This window comes from Triturus cristatus, chromosome 1_1 (genome assembly GCF_964204655.1).
Source record: "Triturus cristatus chromosome 1_1, aTriCri1.1, whole genome shotgun sequence".
In the NCBI taxonomy this organism is placed as follows: Eukaryota; Metazoa; Chordata; class Amphibia; order Caudata; family Salamandridae; genus Triturus; species Triturus cristatus.
Window position 1 is genome coordinate 100,808,320 of NC_140579.1, and position 16,998 is coordinate 100,825,317.

General features: G+C 44.8%; 1 protein-coding gene across 1 annotated transcript in view; it reads left to right on the forward strand.

The window, feature by feature from the left end:
* LOC146869628 (solute carrier family 60 member 1-like) overlaps positions 1 to 15,591 on the forward strand; it is a 182,904-nt gene extending 167,313 nt beyond the window's left edge. The window contains exon 10 of the mRNA XM_085608908.1: positions 14,184 to 15,591. Within this exon, the coding sequence (XP_085465034.1) occupies positions 14,184 to 14,239 (56 nt within the window). The 3' untranslated portion in view covers positions 14,240 to 15,591. The remainder of the gene's footprint in view (positions 1 to 14,183) is intronic.
* Positions 15,592 to 16,998: the final 1,407 nt, after the last annotated feature.

Here is a 16,998-nt window from a genome sequence, read left to right on the forward strand (position 1 = left end):
CCTATACCATTTCTGGGGATGAGAATATTATTCCTCCCTTCTAGAGGGAGAAGACATGTTAAAATCCTACTACCCAGTTAAAGTTAACCAGAGCCCCAGCATCACAAAATGGATGCTGCTGCCACAGACACAAGTCTGACCTCCTGCTGCTGGGAGTCCTTCCAGCGAGGGAGGCTTGGACAATAGGTTTCCTGCCTAGGGAGGTGCTAGCACCACCCCAGACAGGACTTAGTGTATTGGGGCAGGGAGGGTTGAATGAAACGAGACACTGCCTGGGGCACACAAGGTGTCCCATGCATAGTCCAGTTCAAACCGGTGCTGGGGCACTCCAGCCCCAGTCCTGGTGCGAAACTGGACAAAGGGAAGGGGGTGTAACCACCCCCCTCCCTGGTCCCACCCATAGGAGGAACCTAGCAGTAAACCAGCCCCCCAGATTGGTATAAGAGTGGGAGCTGGGTCCTTAGGACTTTAGATTAACCTGAATCTGCAACTTGAACAGAAACTCTGGACCTTCGACATTCGACCTCAGGAAGAAGACTGAAGAAATCTCCCTTGTGGCCAAGGAGTGACCACCCTGGGCAACCAGGCACCATCCAGCGACCGCTGCTTGCTTTGCGACTGATCCTACGAGGGACGACTGCAGAGACTGACCAGCGCCGAGACTTCCAGACACCTCTGACCCAGATCCACATCTCCAGCGAAGCTGAGACCCGTGGAGGCGACGAGGGACGTGGGACCGGCGACTTGGGAAAAGTGGCTAGTGACTGACTAGCGCGACTTCTGAGGCTTCCTCGAGGCTGTGCTTGGGGAATTGAGAAGCCCCCATCCCGAGCACCATCTGCAAAGAAGATCAGCTCCCCACACTTCACGTGTTCTGCGTGGGGCCCTTCTGCACCTGAGTTGCTCAATGTGTTGTTCGTTGCTGGCCCGTTGGCTAGTGACCTCTGTGACGACGAACCTTTTGCTTCATCTTGTTGGTCCGGCTCCTCCAGACTGGCACCCACTCCTCTGTGAAAGAGAAGCACCCCAGACCTTCCTGGTCTGCACCAGAAGCAAGTCCTTCATCCTGCGTGGGTTCCGCTTGCCAAGGCTTGTTGGGTCCTGACTCGACATCGACGCCGCCGACAGCAAGAGCCTTCGTGGGACAGCTCACCTCCTGGTCCTGGTCGTCCTCGACGCCTCCTGGTACCCGTGGCTGCTGCACAAGCTTCACCTCTTCACCTGCATCTTCACGACATCGCCTGGTTCCTTCCTGGTTCCTTCCTGGCTCCTGGCTGGTGACCTAGACTCTGTCCCTTCTGCTTGCAGGTTCCTTCCTTCTTGATCCCCATCTTGGGATCCACCGGACACTCTTCACTGACTGCCTGTCAGCAACTTTCCTTCAGGCATCCATTGAAGTCCACTACGAAACCCGACGCAAGTTCACACCTATGCACCCGCAGCCCGTGGGCTAGGTAACTTGAGTACTCCGGTGCTCACAAGGGTATTGACTATCCTAGGGTCTAGTTTCCGAGTCTCGACTTTCTAGCTATCCCAGAAGTGTCCTAAAACTGTTAAATTCTAATACTTACTGATTCTATCGACTTTTACGCATTACGCGTGAGTGTTTCCACTCTGCACCTGAATCCCACGGGCCTCCCACTTCCTAACCTTTGGTAGTATAGTGTAGCCCCAGCGATTCCCTAGGCCTAGGCCTATCCTGTGTTCGTGACAGTGGTTCTTATACCACTTACTTAGTATATGGTTTGCGTGGCCCCTAGGGCCTCACTGTATTACTTACCTGTGTGACTTAATGTATGCTTAAATAAGACTGTGTTGTACTTACCTCTAATCTCATAAAGAGTGCTGAGGGTTTGACTAGAATAAATACATTCTATTTTTATATATATCTGTTGTGGTGTCCTTTCATTTGGTATTCAAGGGGTTAAAAATGGTATAACAGCTGGCTTCACATGCCATACAGAGTTTAGCCTAAGACTGCTCTTGTCCATGCTACCACTAGGATAGCTGGTCTATAAGGTTGACTTTACAACCAATCACCATAAGGGTTGTTTGGACTGATACAAGGTGTACACTAGAATTAGTGACATCATATATCAGGCCAACTTCTCACAGTGAAATTAATAGTCTTTCTGGATCACTATAAGAATATTTATAATAATTCCCAAACACTCCCTAAGGGGTGAGAGGTCCTGTCCTTCCTTTGTCCTTCCTAAGCACAGCTACTTCACGCATGAAAAAGGGCAGAGTAAAATCAATGCGAACCTTAAATCCCTGTGGGAAACCCTAAAAGGTATTAAAATTGCCCTTACACACTAGTTAGTGTCATGCTTCATCATAGGACTTGCTACAACACACCTCCGCTGACCTATGCTTGGTGTGGAGCATAATATATTTTTTTCTTTTTCTGAGGACCAGAATATCCCTCCAATAGTGGGACCTCATCAACACAAAAACATAAAACTACCTACTAGAGTACTCTCTCAATTTTATTCTGGGGCTCCCTTAGCAACATTAAAAATCTATTTTATGGGGTTAATTTGGAGAATCAGTACCCTGCATTACACTAACTAGTGTATGAGGGCAATTTTATTACCTTTGTGGGTTCTCCATGCGGGGTTTAAGGTTCAGTTTGTTTTCCTCTCCCTTTTTTCGTCTGTTAAATATTTATAAGAATTGTAAGAAAATTGACCCAAAATAATTTGGAAGGGTTTGTCATCGCGCTCCCTATTTCTTTGTTCCATCAGGAACATGAACTGCGGTTGTTAGAACCTTTGACAATAGACACATTAAATAAAGTAATTTCTAATCTCCCTAATGGGAAAGCTGCTGAGAAGATGGTTTTCCTTCAGAATTTGTTTGAAAATTTTTTAAGAAGGTTTGAATTCCAATCTCCTAAAGCTTGCTAATTATCTTTTAATATAGGGATAGTTGTCATTTAAAAAAAAAAAAGGTAAGAACCTCGTAGATACAAATTCATCTTGTCCAATTAGTCTTCTGAATTCAACCTATAAAATGGTAACTAAATAAATAGCAAATAGAGTGAATAGTGCGGAGGATTGGCTGATTCAAATGAATCAAAATAGTTTTATCGCGAGGTGTCAACTATATGCAATTGTGAATTACTTAATAGAAGCTATAGATATTTTTAATACCAAACACATTCTGGCCATGGTGCTGTTATTTGATACTGAGAAAATCTTTGACCTTGAGTCCTGGAACAGTTTTTTTAGTATATTAAAAATGTTCAGTTTTCTTTTCCAGCTCACAAGCATTTTAAGCAATTTCTATAGTGATGCTGAAGCTAGATTGAATTTGAATTCTTTTGAAGCTGGTTCTTTTAAAGTTAAACATGGAACTAGACATGGTTGTCCTTTGTCCCCCATTTTTGTGCACTTTTTATAGAGATACTTACTATCGCGATTTAAAATGATGATACCCCAGATCCTCCTTTGCAGAATATGGCTAAAATTCAATTGTAAGCCGATTAAATATTGTAGTTTTTGAAGCAAGATAAGGAGCTAAAGGAGAGAGTTTTGAAGAGTTTTTCACACCTTCAAGAACTGGGCAGATATAAATAAATAAAACGAAACAGACATTTTAATATGCAATTGCACTTCTGAAATATTGGAGACAGAGATTTGAGAATTTTATAATAGTCGAGCAAAGTACTATCTTGGGATCAGTTTTACCTGATCTATAGGATCTGAATTATATACCTTTGCTATTCGAAGTGGATGTCTGATATTGAAATGGCATTCACTCACTCTGACAATTAATTATAGGGTAGTTTTAATATGGATGTCGATTTTACCATTATTTAATGTTGCTGACTCCCTGCATCTTTGATGCAACTTAAAACAAAATAGATGTTATGTTCTCACCAATAATTTGACACTACAATTCCCCAGCAGAGAGTGGGGCCTAGCACCCCCAATATTAAAATGTCTTATTATGTGTTTTTATATATAAGGCATATATAAAGATAGGCATTTAGCACACCATCACTTAGATCATGGGTTAATGGTGATAATCTTAAATGATTATAAATGATATTAATATTGAGGACATTTTGAGATTGATCAAATCCACAAAAAAAGTGCATTATAAGGTACTTCAGTGTATTTTTAAAAGGAAAGGGCAGTTTTTAAAGTATTTTCCATTCCCAATACAAACGCTGTAACTCTGTTTAAAGATGTAAAAGTTTTGGGGCGTGGCAAAGCAGCGATCCATGATGGCCGCATAGAGTAGAGCTCCGTCGCCCGACTTTTCCCCACGTCTATCCGGCACCTCCATCCGAACTTTCTAAATGTGGCCCGTGGAACGGAACTTTAGCGGTGTCCATCCCGCCGATCCCGCGTCTGATATTTGGGAACGAAGATACTGGGACTGGAACAGTGAGGCCTGCTCGCTGATCAGAAGCCGGGACCCACAGTGCCGCGGGAGGCCGGGGCGAGGCTCGGCTGTGCGGAAGACTTCTTGCAGCGGTGCGAGGTTCTGGAGACGTCGCTGCTGGGGGGAAAGGGTGACTGCATTGTACAGACCGGGACCCCGCCGTGACCCACAGTCAGCAGAGGTCCGGTGAAGAGGCTCCGTGGGGCAGAAAGGGCCCAGAAACAGCACCATCCTTGCGCGGTGAGCCGAAAATCAGCAGACGGCGGAGCTGCGCCACGGAGGCCTGTGGCGCATCGTTATGCTCCTCCCACCCGCGGCTGCAGACAAGGACAGTGACTGCTGGGCTCTACACACAAGGGCCCATTGTGTTGAAGCTGTGACCCGTAACACCACCGAGAACCGAGGGAGTGCTGCGGTCGGGGAGTTTGCATCCCGAGCTGCGGCAGAGAAGACCCTGCGATATTATCGCCACGGAGAAAAGCAGGTGAGAAACCCCCCGAGCGGACAGTACTTGTGCATGGCCAAGCACCAGTGACGTCTCATAAAGGAGGGCACATTGGGTCTAGCGAGGCTCGAGTTTCAGCCCTGACACCAGGTTTATCAACTGTGGCTGCACTATACAGCGGTGGGCTCCCTCAGGGGGTAACAGAGACTGTGTTGGTTTCCCCCTTCACCTGAGCCATTGGAGTCTGCAATACCACGGACTCACCAGCTGGTATAGTGCAATTAGAGACCGTGCCAACACCTGCCCTGTGTGACCTGGAAGGGCCAGAGTGACTGATCAGCAGCGCAATGGACCGCAGTAAAGGCTCCGGGGCCCGAAGCTCAAGGGGGCGCAAACCAACAAATTAGACCGCTACACTGTTCCTACAGACACGCAACAGAACCGACTGTCCAGAGATGCCTCCCAAAGTGGCTCTGGTGCAGAGGAGCAGGAATTGTCACTAAAAGAAATCATGGACGCTATCACCGGAGTCAAAACCTCCCTTGAACATAAAATGGATTCCATGGCAACTGACGTAAACCTCATCAGGGCAGATCTGGCGAAGCTAAACGAGAAGGTCAAGCAGATGGAGATCACTACCACAAGTCTCGTCGGGGATATCACGCAGCTTCAAGGAGAAGTCCGCGCATTACAAGACTTCCACAAACTCACAGACTTAAAACTGGATGACTACGAGGGCCGTTTACGGCGCAACAATCTCTGCATTTTGGGTGTTCCAGAAAAATCGGAGTGGCAGTCCCCTGATCTCTTGTTGAAGACCATATCCGAAAACATGTACAGCCTTAAGGCCTCAGCAAGTTCTTTGTCATCGAGCGGGCAAATAGGGTCCCGGGCGGCCGTCCCAAGCCGGGCGCTCCCCCGCGGCGGATGTTGGCCAGAGTTCTGAACTTTCGAGACAGGGATGTCATCCTTCAGAATGCCAGTACGGGGGCCTCCCTCCGTTTTGAGAATGCAGACATAACCTTTTTCCAGGATTTCACGCAGATGGTACAAAGGCAGAGGAGGTTGTTCCTCTCGGTGAAACGAGTACTTAGAGACAGAGGCCTGAAATATTCAATGTTATTTCCAGCACGTCTTCGATTCGAGGCGGATGGGAGGGCATGGTTTTTTGAACATCCTGAAGCAGTGGCAGACTGGATCGAGCACCATCGAATGAGGAGTCCAGGCGACCACATCGGAAGGTAGAGTGAAGACAATCGACCAGCCTGAGGAGAGGACCGTGTCAGCAGTTATTTCCGGATTGAGTGAATGGGGCCTGGGACGGGGTGGGCTTGGGTGGGGAGTTCCTTATTTCTGATCCTTTACTGGGGTGGACACTTTCAGACTTGGCACATTTCTTTAAAGGGGGATGTACTTTTGACTTTGTTGGGGACAGGGAAGCGGAGCGCTTTATTTCCCCCTTTTCTTCTACTCTTAGTTCTTTACGTGGGCGACAGGCACTCTGCAAGTTTTCGATGGGCAGTTCTAGGCCCAGAGTGCAGGGCAGCGGGGTGGAGGGTGGGGGTGTTCTGTTTGGTTTTAGTTTTACACACTGCATCAGCAACTTCTATTGGCCCATGCGGGATTCACCTCGAGCTCACGAGGGGTGGGTATTATGATGAAGAAATCCTTTCCTCTTGTGGTACAGGCAACATGGACAGACGACCGGGGACGATATATTGGGGTCTCCGGCACATGGGAGGGGCACTCCATCACACTTCTGTCGGTTTATGTGCCACCTGGCTTACAAGCCACCACCTTTAGAGACTTAGGGACTATATTGCTAGCTATTCCAGAGGGGCTGTTAATATTGGGAGGGGACTTCAACTCAGTAGTCTCGCCAGATCGCCATCCCCCGAGGAGTGAGCTCCACATCATGTTGGCTTCTAAATGGTAGATAGCTGGCGGACCTATCACCTAAACACAGTGCAGCATACCTTCCATTCCGGGGCACACGGGAGCCTCTCACGCATAGATTATTTTTTGATCCCCGCATCTCAGATTGCTCACATCCATGAGATTAAACACCTGGCCAGGGGTATTTCTGACCAATCGCCAATCTAGCTTCATGTGGTTCTTAATTACAAACAGGTGGGACGGGTGGCCGCAATCAACCAATGGTATTTCCGAGATCCTAAAATTCGCAAGGAACTTCTCGCAGCAATAGATAATTATTTTAGTGACAATGAGGGCACAGTAGACTCCCCACAGACGCTATGGGAAGCCTTCAAGACAGTAATTCGGGGTCATGCCCTATCCCTAATCTCGGGGAAGAAAAAAGATTACCATAGAGAGATAGTGGCCATTGAAGCGGAGATTAGCCAATTAGAAACTGACCTGGAATCAGAAGTTACACCCGACAAACTCCACTATCTCAACCTCAGACAGCAGGAATATAGAGCGTTGGTGACTGGCCAGGGCCTTAGGGAGAGCTGCACAGGGACGGTTATATGAGGTGGGAGACAAAGCCGGGAAACTACTAGCCTGGTTGGATAAACAAGAGCCGGCTAGTGCCGGAACTTCGGGGGGGAGGAGGCAGCTCCCTCACAGATCCCCAAGACATTGTTGACAGGTTTGCGGCCCATTTTGGTGCTGTCTACTCATCAGTTGCTCCCTATTCCATAGAGGACTCCCATCAGATGCTAGCAGACATAACACTGCCCAAACTTTTGGTAGACGACCGTGACTTTCTGGATAGCAACATATCCAATGAGGAAATGGCGAAAGCAATCAGGTCCATCAATTTGGGGAAGGCCTCCAGCCCTAATGGACTTTCGGTCGAACTATACAAACTTAAACCGGACAGACTGGCCCCATATCTCAAGGCCATGTATGAGGACTCAAGGGAAAAGGGGCTCCTACCGATAGACCAAAGGACTGCCACCATAATCACTGTCCATAAGAAGGGGAAACCTAAAACTGACTGGGGGTCGTACAGACCGATTTCCCTCCTGAATGCAGAGCCCAAGATTCTGGCCAAGCTTTTGGCCAACCGTCTGATCACAGTGATCGAGACTCTAGTCCATCCAGATCAATCTGGTTTCATTCCACATCGTAACAAAGCGCTTAACTTGCGTAGGGTGCATGGAGTATTAGGCAGAGCGGCCTCCATCTTAGAACCAGCTGTAATAGTCTCCCTGGATGCCACCATGGCCTTTGACACCATTGAATGGCCGTATCTTTGGGCAGTTCTGGAGAAGATGGGGTTTGGCCCGAAATATATTTAATGGGTGCAGCTCCTATATGCTAAACCTCTGGCGCAAGTGGTAGTTGTTAGACTTGGGGGTCTCTAGTTGGCACAGGTATGCACTTGTGACAAATAGGGACCCTCGCCTCTAGTCAGGGTAAAGGGGTACACTCCTAAAATAACCCCTGCTCACCCCCTTGGTAGCTTGGCACTAGCAGACAGGCTTATCTCAGAGGCAGTGTGTAAAGCATTTGTGAACACATACAGTAATCAAGTGACAACACTACAGATGGACACCACACAGGTTTTATATCGAAAATAAGTATTCTTTATATAGATTTACCACAAGACCATTAAACGACAAAAATACACAATACTGTTACTTTAGATGGTAGAATTTAGCTTAGTTCTCTTTAGTTCTTAAATGTGACACTTTAAGTCAATGTACGTTTTAGATGCGACACGCAGGGCAACAAAAGTGTTGCAACGATGTTGATGCGTAAAGATTATGGTGCAAAGATGATGTTGCGAGAAGACTCGATTCGATGCGTCAGCTGCTGCGGCGACACACTTTTACGCGATGCGGCGAGAGCGACCTTGGCAGCGACACTCTTCTCCGACGTTGCGAGACGCTTCCGCTCGATGTGATGCTGCAGCGGCGACACCCCTTTACGCGATGCGACGACAACAGCTCCGACGGCGGCACGCTTCTCCGTGGATGCAAGGCGCTTTTCTTGTTGCGGTGTAATGCGACAACTACAATGGCTGCGATGGCGACACGCTTCTTCCTCGATGTGAGACTCTTCTCTTGATGCGGTGCAATGCGTCAGCTACGATGGCGACATGCTTCTTCGGCGTTGCGAGACACTTCCTGGATGATGCGAGATGCTTCCCGTCGATGCGACAGCTGCAGCGGCGACACACTTTACGCGATGCGACGACAACAGCTCCGACTGCGGCATGCTTCTCCTTCTTGAGTCGCGCTTCCAGCTCCCTGCGACACGCAGTCCCTCGGAAGGCCCAACAACAGCAGAAGGCACTTCCAAAGAACTCTGGGGAGCTGGGGGGTGAAGTCTGTTGTTCCTGAGACTTCAGCAGGAGGCAAGCTCTTTTCCAAGCCCTTGGAGATCCTTCACAGGTTGAGCAAAAGTACACACAAAGTTCCTTTCTCCTCTCTTTGGCAGTAGGCAACCCCTGTAGGCCAATCCCCCAGTTTCAGGGATAGTCTCTCCTCAGTTTCTTCTTGGTTCCTCTCCTCAGCAGAGTTTCTTCTTGTTTCCCAAAGTGATCTAATTTCTTGGCATCAGGGTCCCAATATTTATACCCCAAAATCCTTTGTCCTCTGAGGGCAGAGGGGCCTTTGCCCAGTCCAAACCAGTTCTGGAGCACTCTGTTTACATGACTCCTTCTTTCCTTTCACAGTGCAGGGCAGAAACATCAGACTCCCCACAGGAGGTGGAGCCAGCATTGTGGAGGGAAAGCACATCCCTGGAGCACTTTGTTGACATGATTCCGTCTCTCCTTTCACAGTGCAGGGCAGAGACATCAGACGCACCACAGGGGGTGGAGTCAGCACTGTGGGGGGCAGGCACTGTCCTATTCAGGTCCCAGGTGCAATTCCTCCCTCCCATCTGGATGCAGATCTCTCTAGTCACCACTGGGCGGACTCACCCTGTCTCCTGGAATCCCCCAGCCCTATCACTCAAACTCCAGACAAGGAATACACAACCTAGCAGAGGCAGGTCTGAATGGTTAGACAAGAAAATACCTACTTTCTAAAAGTGGTATTTTCAAACACAGAATATTAAAACCAACTTCACTAAAACATGCATTTGGTCATTTTGAGTTCAGGCATACTAAATTCGAATTTCTACCATATTCCCTGAGTCAGTTAGGATTATAAGATGTAATAATCAAACTGCCCATTCTGGCCTATGGAGAAGAGGTAGCCTTGCAATAGTGAAAAACGAAAATGGCAGTAATTCACTATTAGAACATGCCACATACACCAGGGCATGTCCTACCTTATACTTACAATGCACCCTGCCCGTGGGCCTACCATAGGGGTGTCTGATATGAAGAAAAGGGAAGGTTTAGGGACTGGCAAGTGGGTGCACTTGCCCAGTCAGCATGACAGTACCGGACTGCACGCAGGCTCTGCAATGGCAAGCCTTAGACTCACTTTTACAGGCTGCTTCTGTGGGTGGCACAATCAGTGCTGCAAGCCCACCAGCAGCATTTGGATTTACAAGCCCTGGGCACTCCTGGTGCACTGTACTAGGGTCTGACAGGTAAACAAAACCAACCAATCATGGAATCACTAATTCGTACAATAATTTACAAAAGGGAGAGCATATGCACTTTAGCACTGATCAGCAGTGGTAAAGTGCCCAGAGTCATAAAACAGCCACCAACAGGTCAGAAAAAATATAGGAGGAAGGCAAAAAGTTCATGGATGACCCTGCAAAAAGGGCCAAGTCCAACAGTAGTTAATAAAAAAAAGTCGGCCACCTTTGAGCTGGGTCGTTGGACTCGGCAGGGATGTCCGTTGTCCCCCCTCCTGTTTGCCCTAGCATTGGAACCATTGGCAGCCTGGATACGCAGAGACCCGATGATTCGGGGCATGCGCTGGTTCCCGGAGTGGGAAGACCGCATCTCGCTCTACGCAGACGATATCCTACTTTATCTGACTTCCCCGAAGAGGTCCCTGATTGTCATCTTGGAAATCCTTGCTATTTTCGGTAGATTCTCCGGATACTCTATTAACTGGAGTAAATCCCTGTTCTTTGCCTTGGCAGGAGAGCTGCCTATCCCTCCGAAGAATTGCCCAATACAGATACGTACAGAGGGCTTCAAGTATTTGGGAATTTTCCTCTCCCTAGATCCATCACTTCGTTATACCCAGAACCTGCTCCCGCCTCTAACCAGGCTGCGGAAAGACATAAACAATTGGAAGTCACTCCCCCCTTCCCTACTGGGAAAAGTGGCCCTTTTTTAAATTACGTCTTTGCCGCGGTTTTTATATGCCCTGCAGAATTCCTTAGACCTGGTCCCAAAGTGCTACTTCAGGGAGGTGGAAGGCCTTCAGCGGGACTTGCTATGGAATGGAAAGCCACGTATCGCCCTCAGTAAGCTCACCTTGAACTGGTACGACAGGGGCATCAGCCTCCCTGACATTAAAAAGTACTATTAGGCGGCCCACCTAGCTGCCATCAATCATGGCACCTACACCCGTCCTGGGGATCCAGGCTATAATATGGATAGATGGCTTCTCTCTGGCGGGAACTATAATAGAGCCCTTTATTCCAAACCACAATGCTTTAAACTCACGGGCCCCACCAAACATTCGATCCATGTTTGGCACGCTGCCACTAAATGCCTTGTATGGGATCGAAGGCTTACACGTGCGACCCCGTTATGGGACTCAGAAGAGCTGGGTAGTTTGTGGAAAAGTAAGGGATTTGACAAGTGGGACCTCATAGGTCTCTCGCGTATAGGTGATCTGTGGGACAAGTCGGATGTTAAATCATTCGCCACTCTGCAACAGCACTTCGAGCTAGCTGACTCGGAACTATTCCGTTACACACAGGTCAGACACGCGTTGCGATCCCATCTGCAGCATGGTACCACCCTTCCCGAATCTTCCCCATTGGAGGATAGAGTATTAGACGGCCACGTCCCTGATAACACTATCACATAAAAAGTTGATAAATAATATGCCAGAGCCTCTTCAATCACTTCGGGAGCGATGGTCCAGAGATGGAATCGAGATGGATGACGAGGAATGGCAGGAGGCCATTTCCTCAACTAGAGTCACGGCAATACCTGCGCGCCTCCGACTAGTCCAACTTAAAGTCCTTCATAGGGTTTATGTGACAGGACCCCAGTTGGTATGGATGGGGAGAATGGACGGGGGGGATTGTAGATGGGGATGTGGCCAGATGGGTGCTTTTATGCACATCATTTGGGAATGCGACAGTATTCAACCCTACTGGCGCAAAGTACACGACATCATTAACACAGTTTTATACATGCACCTCAGCGTTGAAGCTCGCAGATGCCTATTGAATATTTGGGAACCAACAGATCTGAATGATTACATGACACAATGGGTCACTTTGGGGCTTATGCTCGCTAAGAGAAACATTGCACAGCGGTGGAGAGCGTCGCATCCTCCTACAGTGGGTGACTGGGAAAAAGATCTGGACTGGTCAATGTTCAGAGAAAAGACGGTATATGTGGTCCGAGGTTGCCCTAAGAAGTGGACCCGTGGCTGGGGCGTGTGGAATTCCTATAGTGGGGACATATGTCAACCGCTCCTCACCATCGGCAGTGAAGATCACCCTTCACCCTAGACTTTCCAAGGGATATTTTGTAATGATTGATTTTACCTATTGTTCTCATGTAGCCTGACTTATTACTTCCTCTGTACTGTAATTGATAAGCTGATGTCTATTAATAAAAAAGTTTTATAGAAAAAAAAAAGATGTAAAATTTAGGGATCAACCCCTCATAGATAAGACAATAGTATCTAGCCAGAAAATTAACTGGATTTCCAAACTCTCATATTTTTGAATCAATGAGGGCAGAAACCATGGACCACCTTGGAACCTTCAATAAAAGTTTTCAAAGGCTGGCTTATGTGGGCATGTAATGACATTTGCCATATTTTATTAAGTATGGATCCATGCTCCATGAAGACTATTGAAATTTTGTGCTCCAATTTAATCGAGAACACAAGTGGAAGGCTTGTAGGGTTTTGGCGAAATTATTTCTCAAGTGTCAAGGAAACAGATACCTTACCAAAAGTCTCTCATACATAGTAGAAAATATTATTTTAACATCAGATATTAGGAAGAAAATTTATGAGAATAATTTCTTTATTTGAAGGGGGACCATTTACCGAAAATGCAGTCCTGTGCTAATTGGCTAATTTATTGTACACTCAAGATCATCAGTTATGAATCAGAAATTAATTTACAGCTCCATCCACATTGCCTGCTTATGGATTTTGCAAATGTAAAGATCTACATTTTTTCCTACTTTTTCCAAGTAGCATGCAAAGACCTATAGAATTAAAAAGGAAGAATTATATGTGGCTCACTGGTTCAAAACAAAAATATTTGAAGCTTTGGTGAAATTTTCTATAGAATATTCTTACACAATTTCTCTTATAATGCACATAGACATGTGTAAAGTTTTTTTTAATGAAGTGTTGCATATTTATACTAACCACATAGTAGATGAAATGTGGATGTCTATTTAATTAATCTATGCGATTATTAAATGGAAGTGGGTATTGGCTTCATATTCTCCCTTAATAATAACATTAAAAAATTATATTATATTCTGCTTCAGCATTCGCAGCAAAGATGACGTTGTTATTGACATCATAAGTAACATTACAATTCACAAGAATATCAACTACGGAGAATTTCTTTCTTCCATCGTGTTACAGTACAGATACACACTCACATCAATGTGTATACAGTGTAAGGTAGTCCTTTTTTGACAGTGGAACGGGTGCCTTTCAGCCCCAAATGATATAGCAAGATCTGCGATATTAACAAGTGTGACTGCAGTAGTTTTGTTTTTTATGTATTCTTTAGAACAGCATTAATTTGCTGGCAGTGGTACTCTTCTTTATCACTACTCTGAAAATAGTGACTTTGTCGATGAAGTAAATAGTAATGTTATATGTGATGTCACTAATGATGTCCTCAATGTCATTTTTGATGTTAATGACATCTTGTATGAGGTCATGAACAATACATATAGGTGAGGTATTGTTGAGCAGCTCACCATAGGTGGAATATTTGCATCATAATCATAATGTCCCATGAAATCAAATTCTTAATGTTTTTCAATACTGTAAGCTAGATACTGATCTTTGTGCTGCACAATAACTTCCCTAACATAAAGTTTGCGAGTGAAACAATATATTTACAAAGCAGGAACTCTCTATTACACATATATACACTAGTATCAGGTCATAAATCAGATCCAAGATCATTTTGTAATATATCAAAGACAGCAGAAAACAAATAAAATATGTTTACTAATCAGCTTTCTATGATTCTGATAACCTTTAAATAAATCTATTTTTTTTCTTCACAGGTCCGCCCATCAAAGAAAATTATTTGGATGAAAGTGTATTTTCTTATCAAAGGTAGAGGAGACAAGCTGTTCACAAGAAGTCATGCAGTTGGCTGCTTCTTTGTTGGAGATCAAAGGAGCAAAACACAAAATATTAGGCAATACTAAAAATAAGACAGTCACGCACCTTGGTGGACTTTTTTGCTCCATTCATAAAGTGCAAGAGAATGCATCCTGTAACCAGGGCCTTTCTTCTCATTGTGGTTGTTTATTCTTGCAGTAAAAGACTAACTGACAGAGGTAGCCTTTCCCAGCCTGCACACTTTTGTGGGTAGTTCAGGTTTTTGAAATTCAGAATGTGGGGCCTGAATCCAGACAACAGTAGTTTAAACAGTTGGGAAGAAAATAGTGAACATCTGGAATATGACACTGTTTTAATCTTAGCCTGAGTTCTCAAATCCAATGCAATATACACACTTCCTGTCAGCACCTCCCATAAATGGACCCACTCATTATATTCAATGCATATAGGTCAGGACTCAATTTCTCAACCGTCAAGTGCAAGTTTTGATCTTCCAATCTACTTTAAGGATCGACATCTGGTGTGTGTAAAGCATTCAAAGATGGATGTGCCTGTCAGTTATTTTGAATTCTTCTTGAAGTGCAAGGAACTGTAGGTAACTTACACTGCAAGATTTGATCCAACTACCATGTAAAGTAATGACTAACCATAAATTCTCCGTCCATTACAAGACTTATTTTTCTGCTGTCCGTTGTAAGGAACACTTTTAATCTTTAGCTGATGCAAAGATATTTAATCCAAGTTATCATTTCAGGGGCTGAATTTTAATTATCTGTCTACTGCAAAGATCAAAGATCAATTATCCTTTGTGTGCAATAGCTGACCTTCAATTTCCTGTCCATTGCAAGGAGTGATCATTCTGCTGTTAAAGGCAAGGACTAACATGCAACATTACAAGGACCAGTTCTCATGCCGTTCACAACTAAAATCAACCTTCATACTCTCTCCAATGAAAATAATGGTCCTCTTACCCATCATATTAAAAGGGATCTACACATTATCAGATAAAATTATTGCTCTTGTATTGCTGTATTTAAGTATTTGTATTCATATGAACTGATGCAGGGCTTGAACATCTGTTTAGTATGAGGATTGATATTTTTACCATCTATTGCAAGGACTGGCCTTCAAGACTTCACCTGGTAAAATAACAATATTCAAACCACTCAGGTCAAGGACAGCCGTCCATTCACCAAGTGTAAATATCAAGTTCATTCTACATGCAGTGGATAAATTGAGTAACCTAAATTTCAGTCAGATAGCTGGTTCTCTGTCCTCTCAGTTTCATTGCAAAGAGAAACCTTTTTTGTTTCAAACAATCAATAAAATTCATAAACTACCATCCAAGCAGAGAAACACTGCATTTAGTGGACACATTCATTCTAGAAGTCCTAATATAGGTGTATATTTGATATCCTTAGAGACTGAGGCACCGCAAAGGATCACCTGTAGATTGGGTGAGTGAACAGATTAGAAGGATGTTATGTAATACTTATCAGATTATAGAGAGCCTACTAAAACTGAGTTGTTTCGTGGCCTTTTGTTAATATATGTTTTATTTTACTACTCAATGGTACTTATACTATTGAACGTGGAAAGGCAAAAGTCGGCCCATGCCATTCCCAGGTTTAAAATTTAATTTTATGTGCATTTTATATTCAATTGGATATTTTTACTACACGTTTTACACTTTGTTGACTGTTTTTTTGGTCAGATAAAAGCAGGTCAATTAACATGCCGAATGCAAATGCATTCATTCGTCATATTACTGTTAGTCCACCTAAATAATTGTTATCTATCCTGGCCAGATTCCCCTGCATGCAGAAAGCAGACCTTACTGCATTTATTACTGTTTTTAGATGTTATCAATTTTGCTAAATGCCTTTTGGGCTTGTATCGCTAGCTGCAGTTTTTCTAAAGTTGATGGGGCAATTGTCCGGTGATATGCCGGGGGTAATTTGTTTTCAAGGTGACATTGTTGCCTTTGGTAATAACAAAGCAGAACATGATGCCAGATTATTCAAAATGATGTAGACTTTATAGCGTAATGGTCTCATAGCAGAAATTACCAAGTGTAAAGTTGCTGAACACAAGTCTCATACCTATTCATATATTCAGTAGAAAGGGTATTAATCTCAAGACCAAATTGGTTGAAGCAATTAAAAATGTTTCTGTTTCTCACTCAAAGGATGATAGATCTGTTTTAGACATGGCTGACTATGCTAACTATGCTAAGTTTGTTAAGAATTTTCCACTAAATTATTTCATTTGAGTGGGTCTACTCAGGTCTACTTTAGCCAAAACTAAATTTGAATGGTCTACTGTACTCCAAAGGAAGTTTCAAGATATCAAAGATGCAGTACACCAAATCTACAGTTCATGGAGGACAAGTGTCTGCGGGTTCCAGCAGCTCAGTGAGCATCGCAGCCCATGCCTACAAATCATCTGCAAGTTTATCATCCCTGCGGATTTTCCACATACGTCATTCTTCCACATTTGCCCATTCAGCTATGTCTCTTTTCCACTCTGCACATGTGGGAACCCTCAGGACAACTATCGTATACCTAACTGTCGTTTGGCTTATGTGAGCCCCAACTCTAAAAAATTCCTACTTAATTTCTTTTCCTTTTTAAACAGAACCCATCCTAGGAGGGATTGCAGGTGTTCACTTTTAGCAGAGATCATAAATCCATTACCAAATTACTTGTAACTGATGGGTTATTATCTGCTTCTCCCAGGATTGCTAGTTTATCT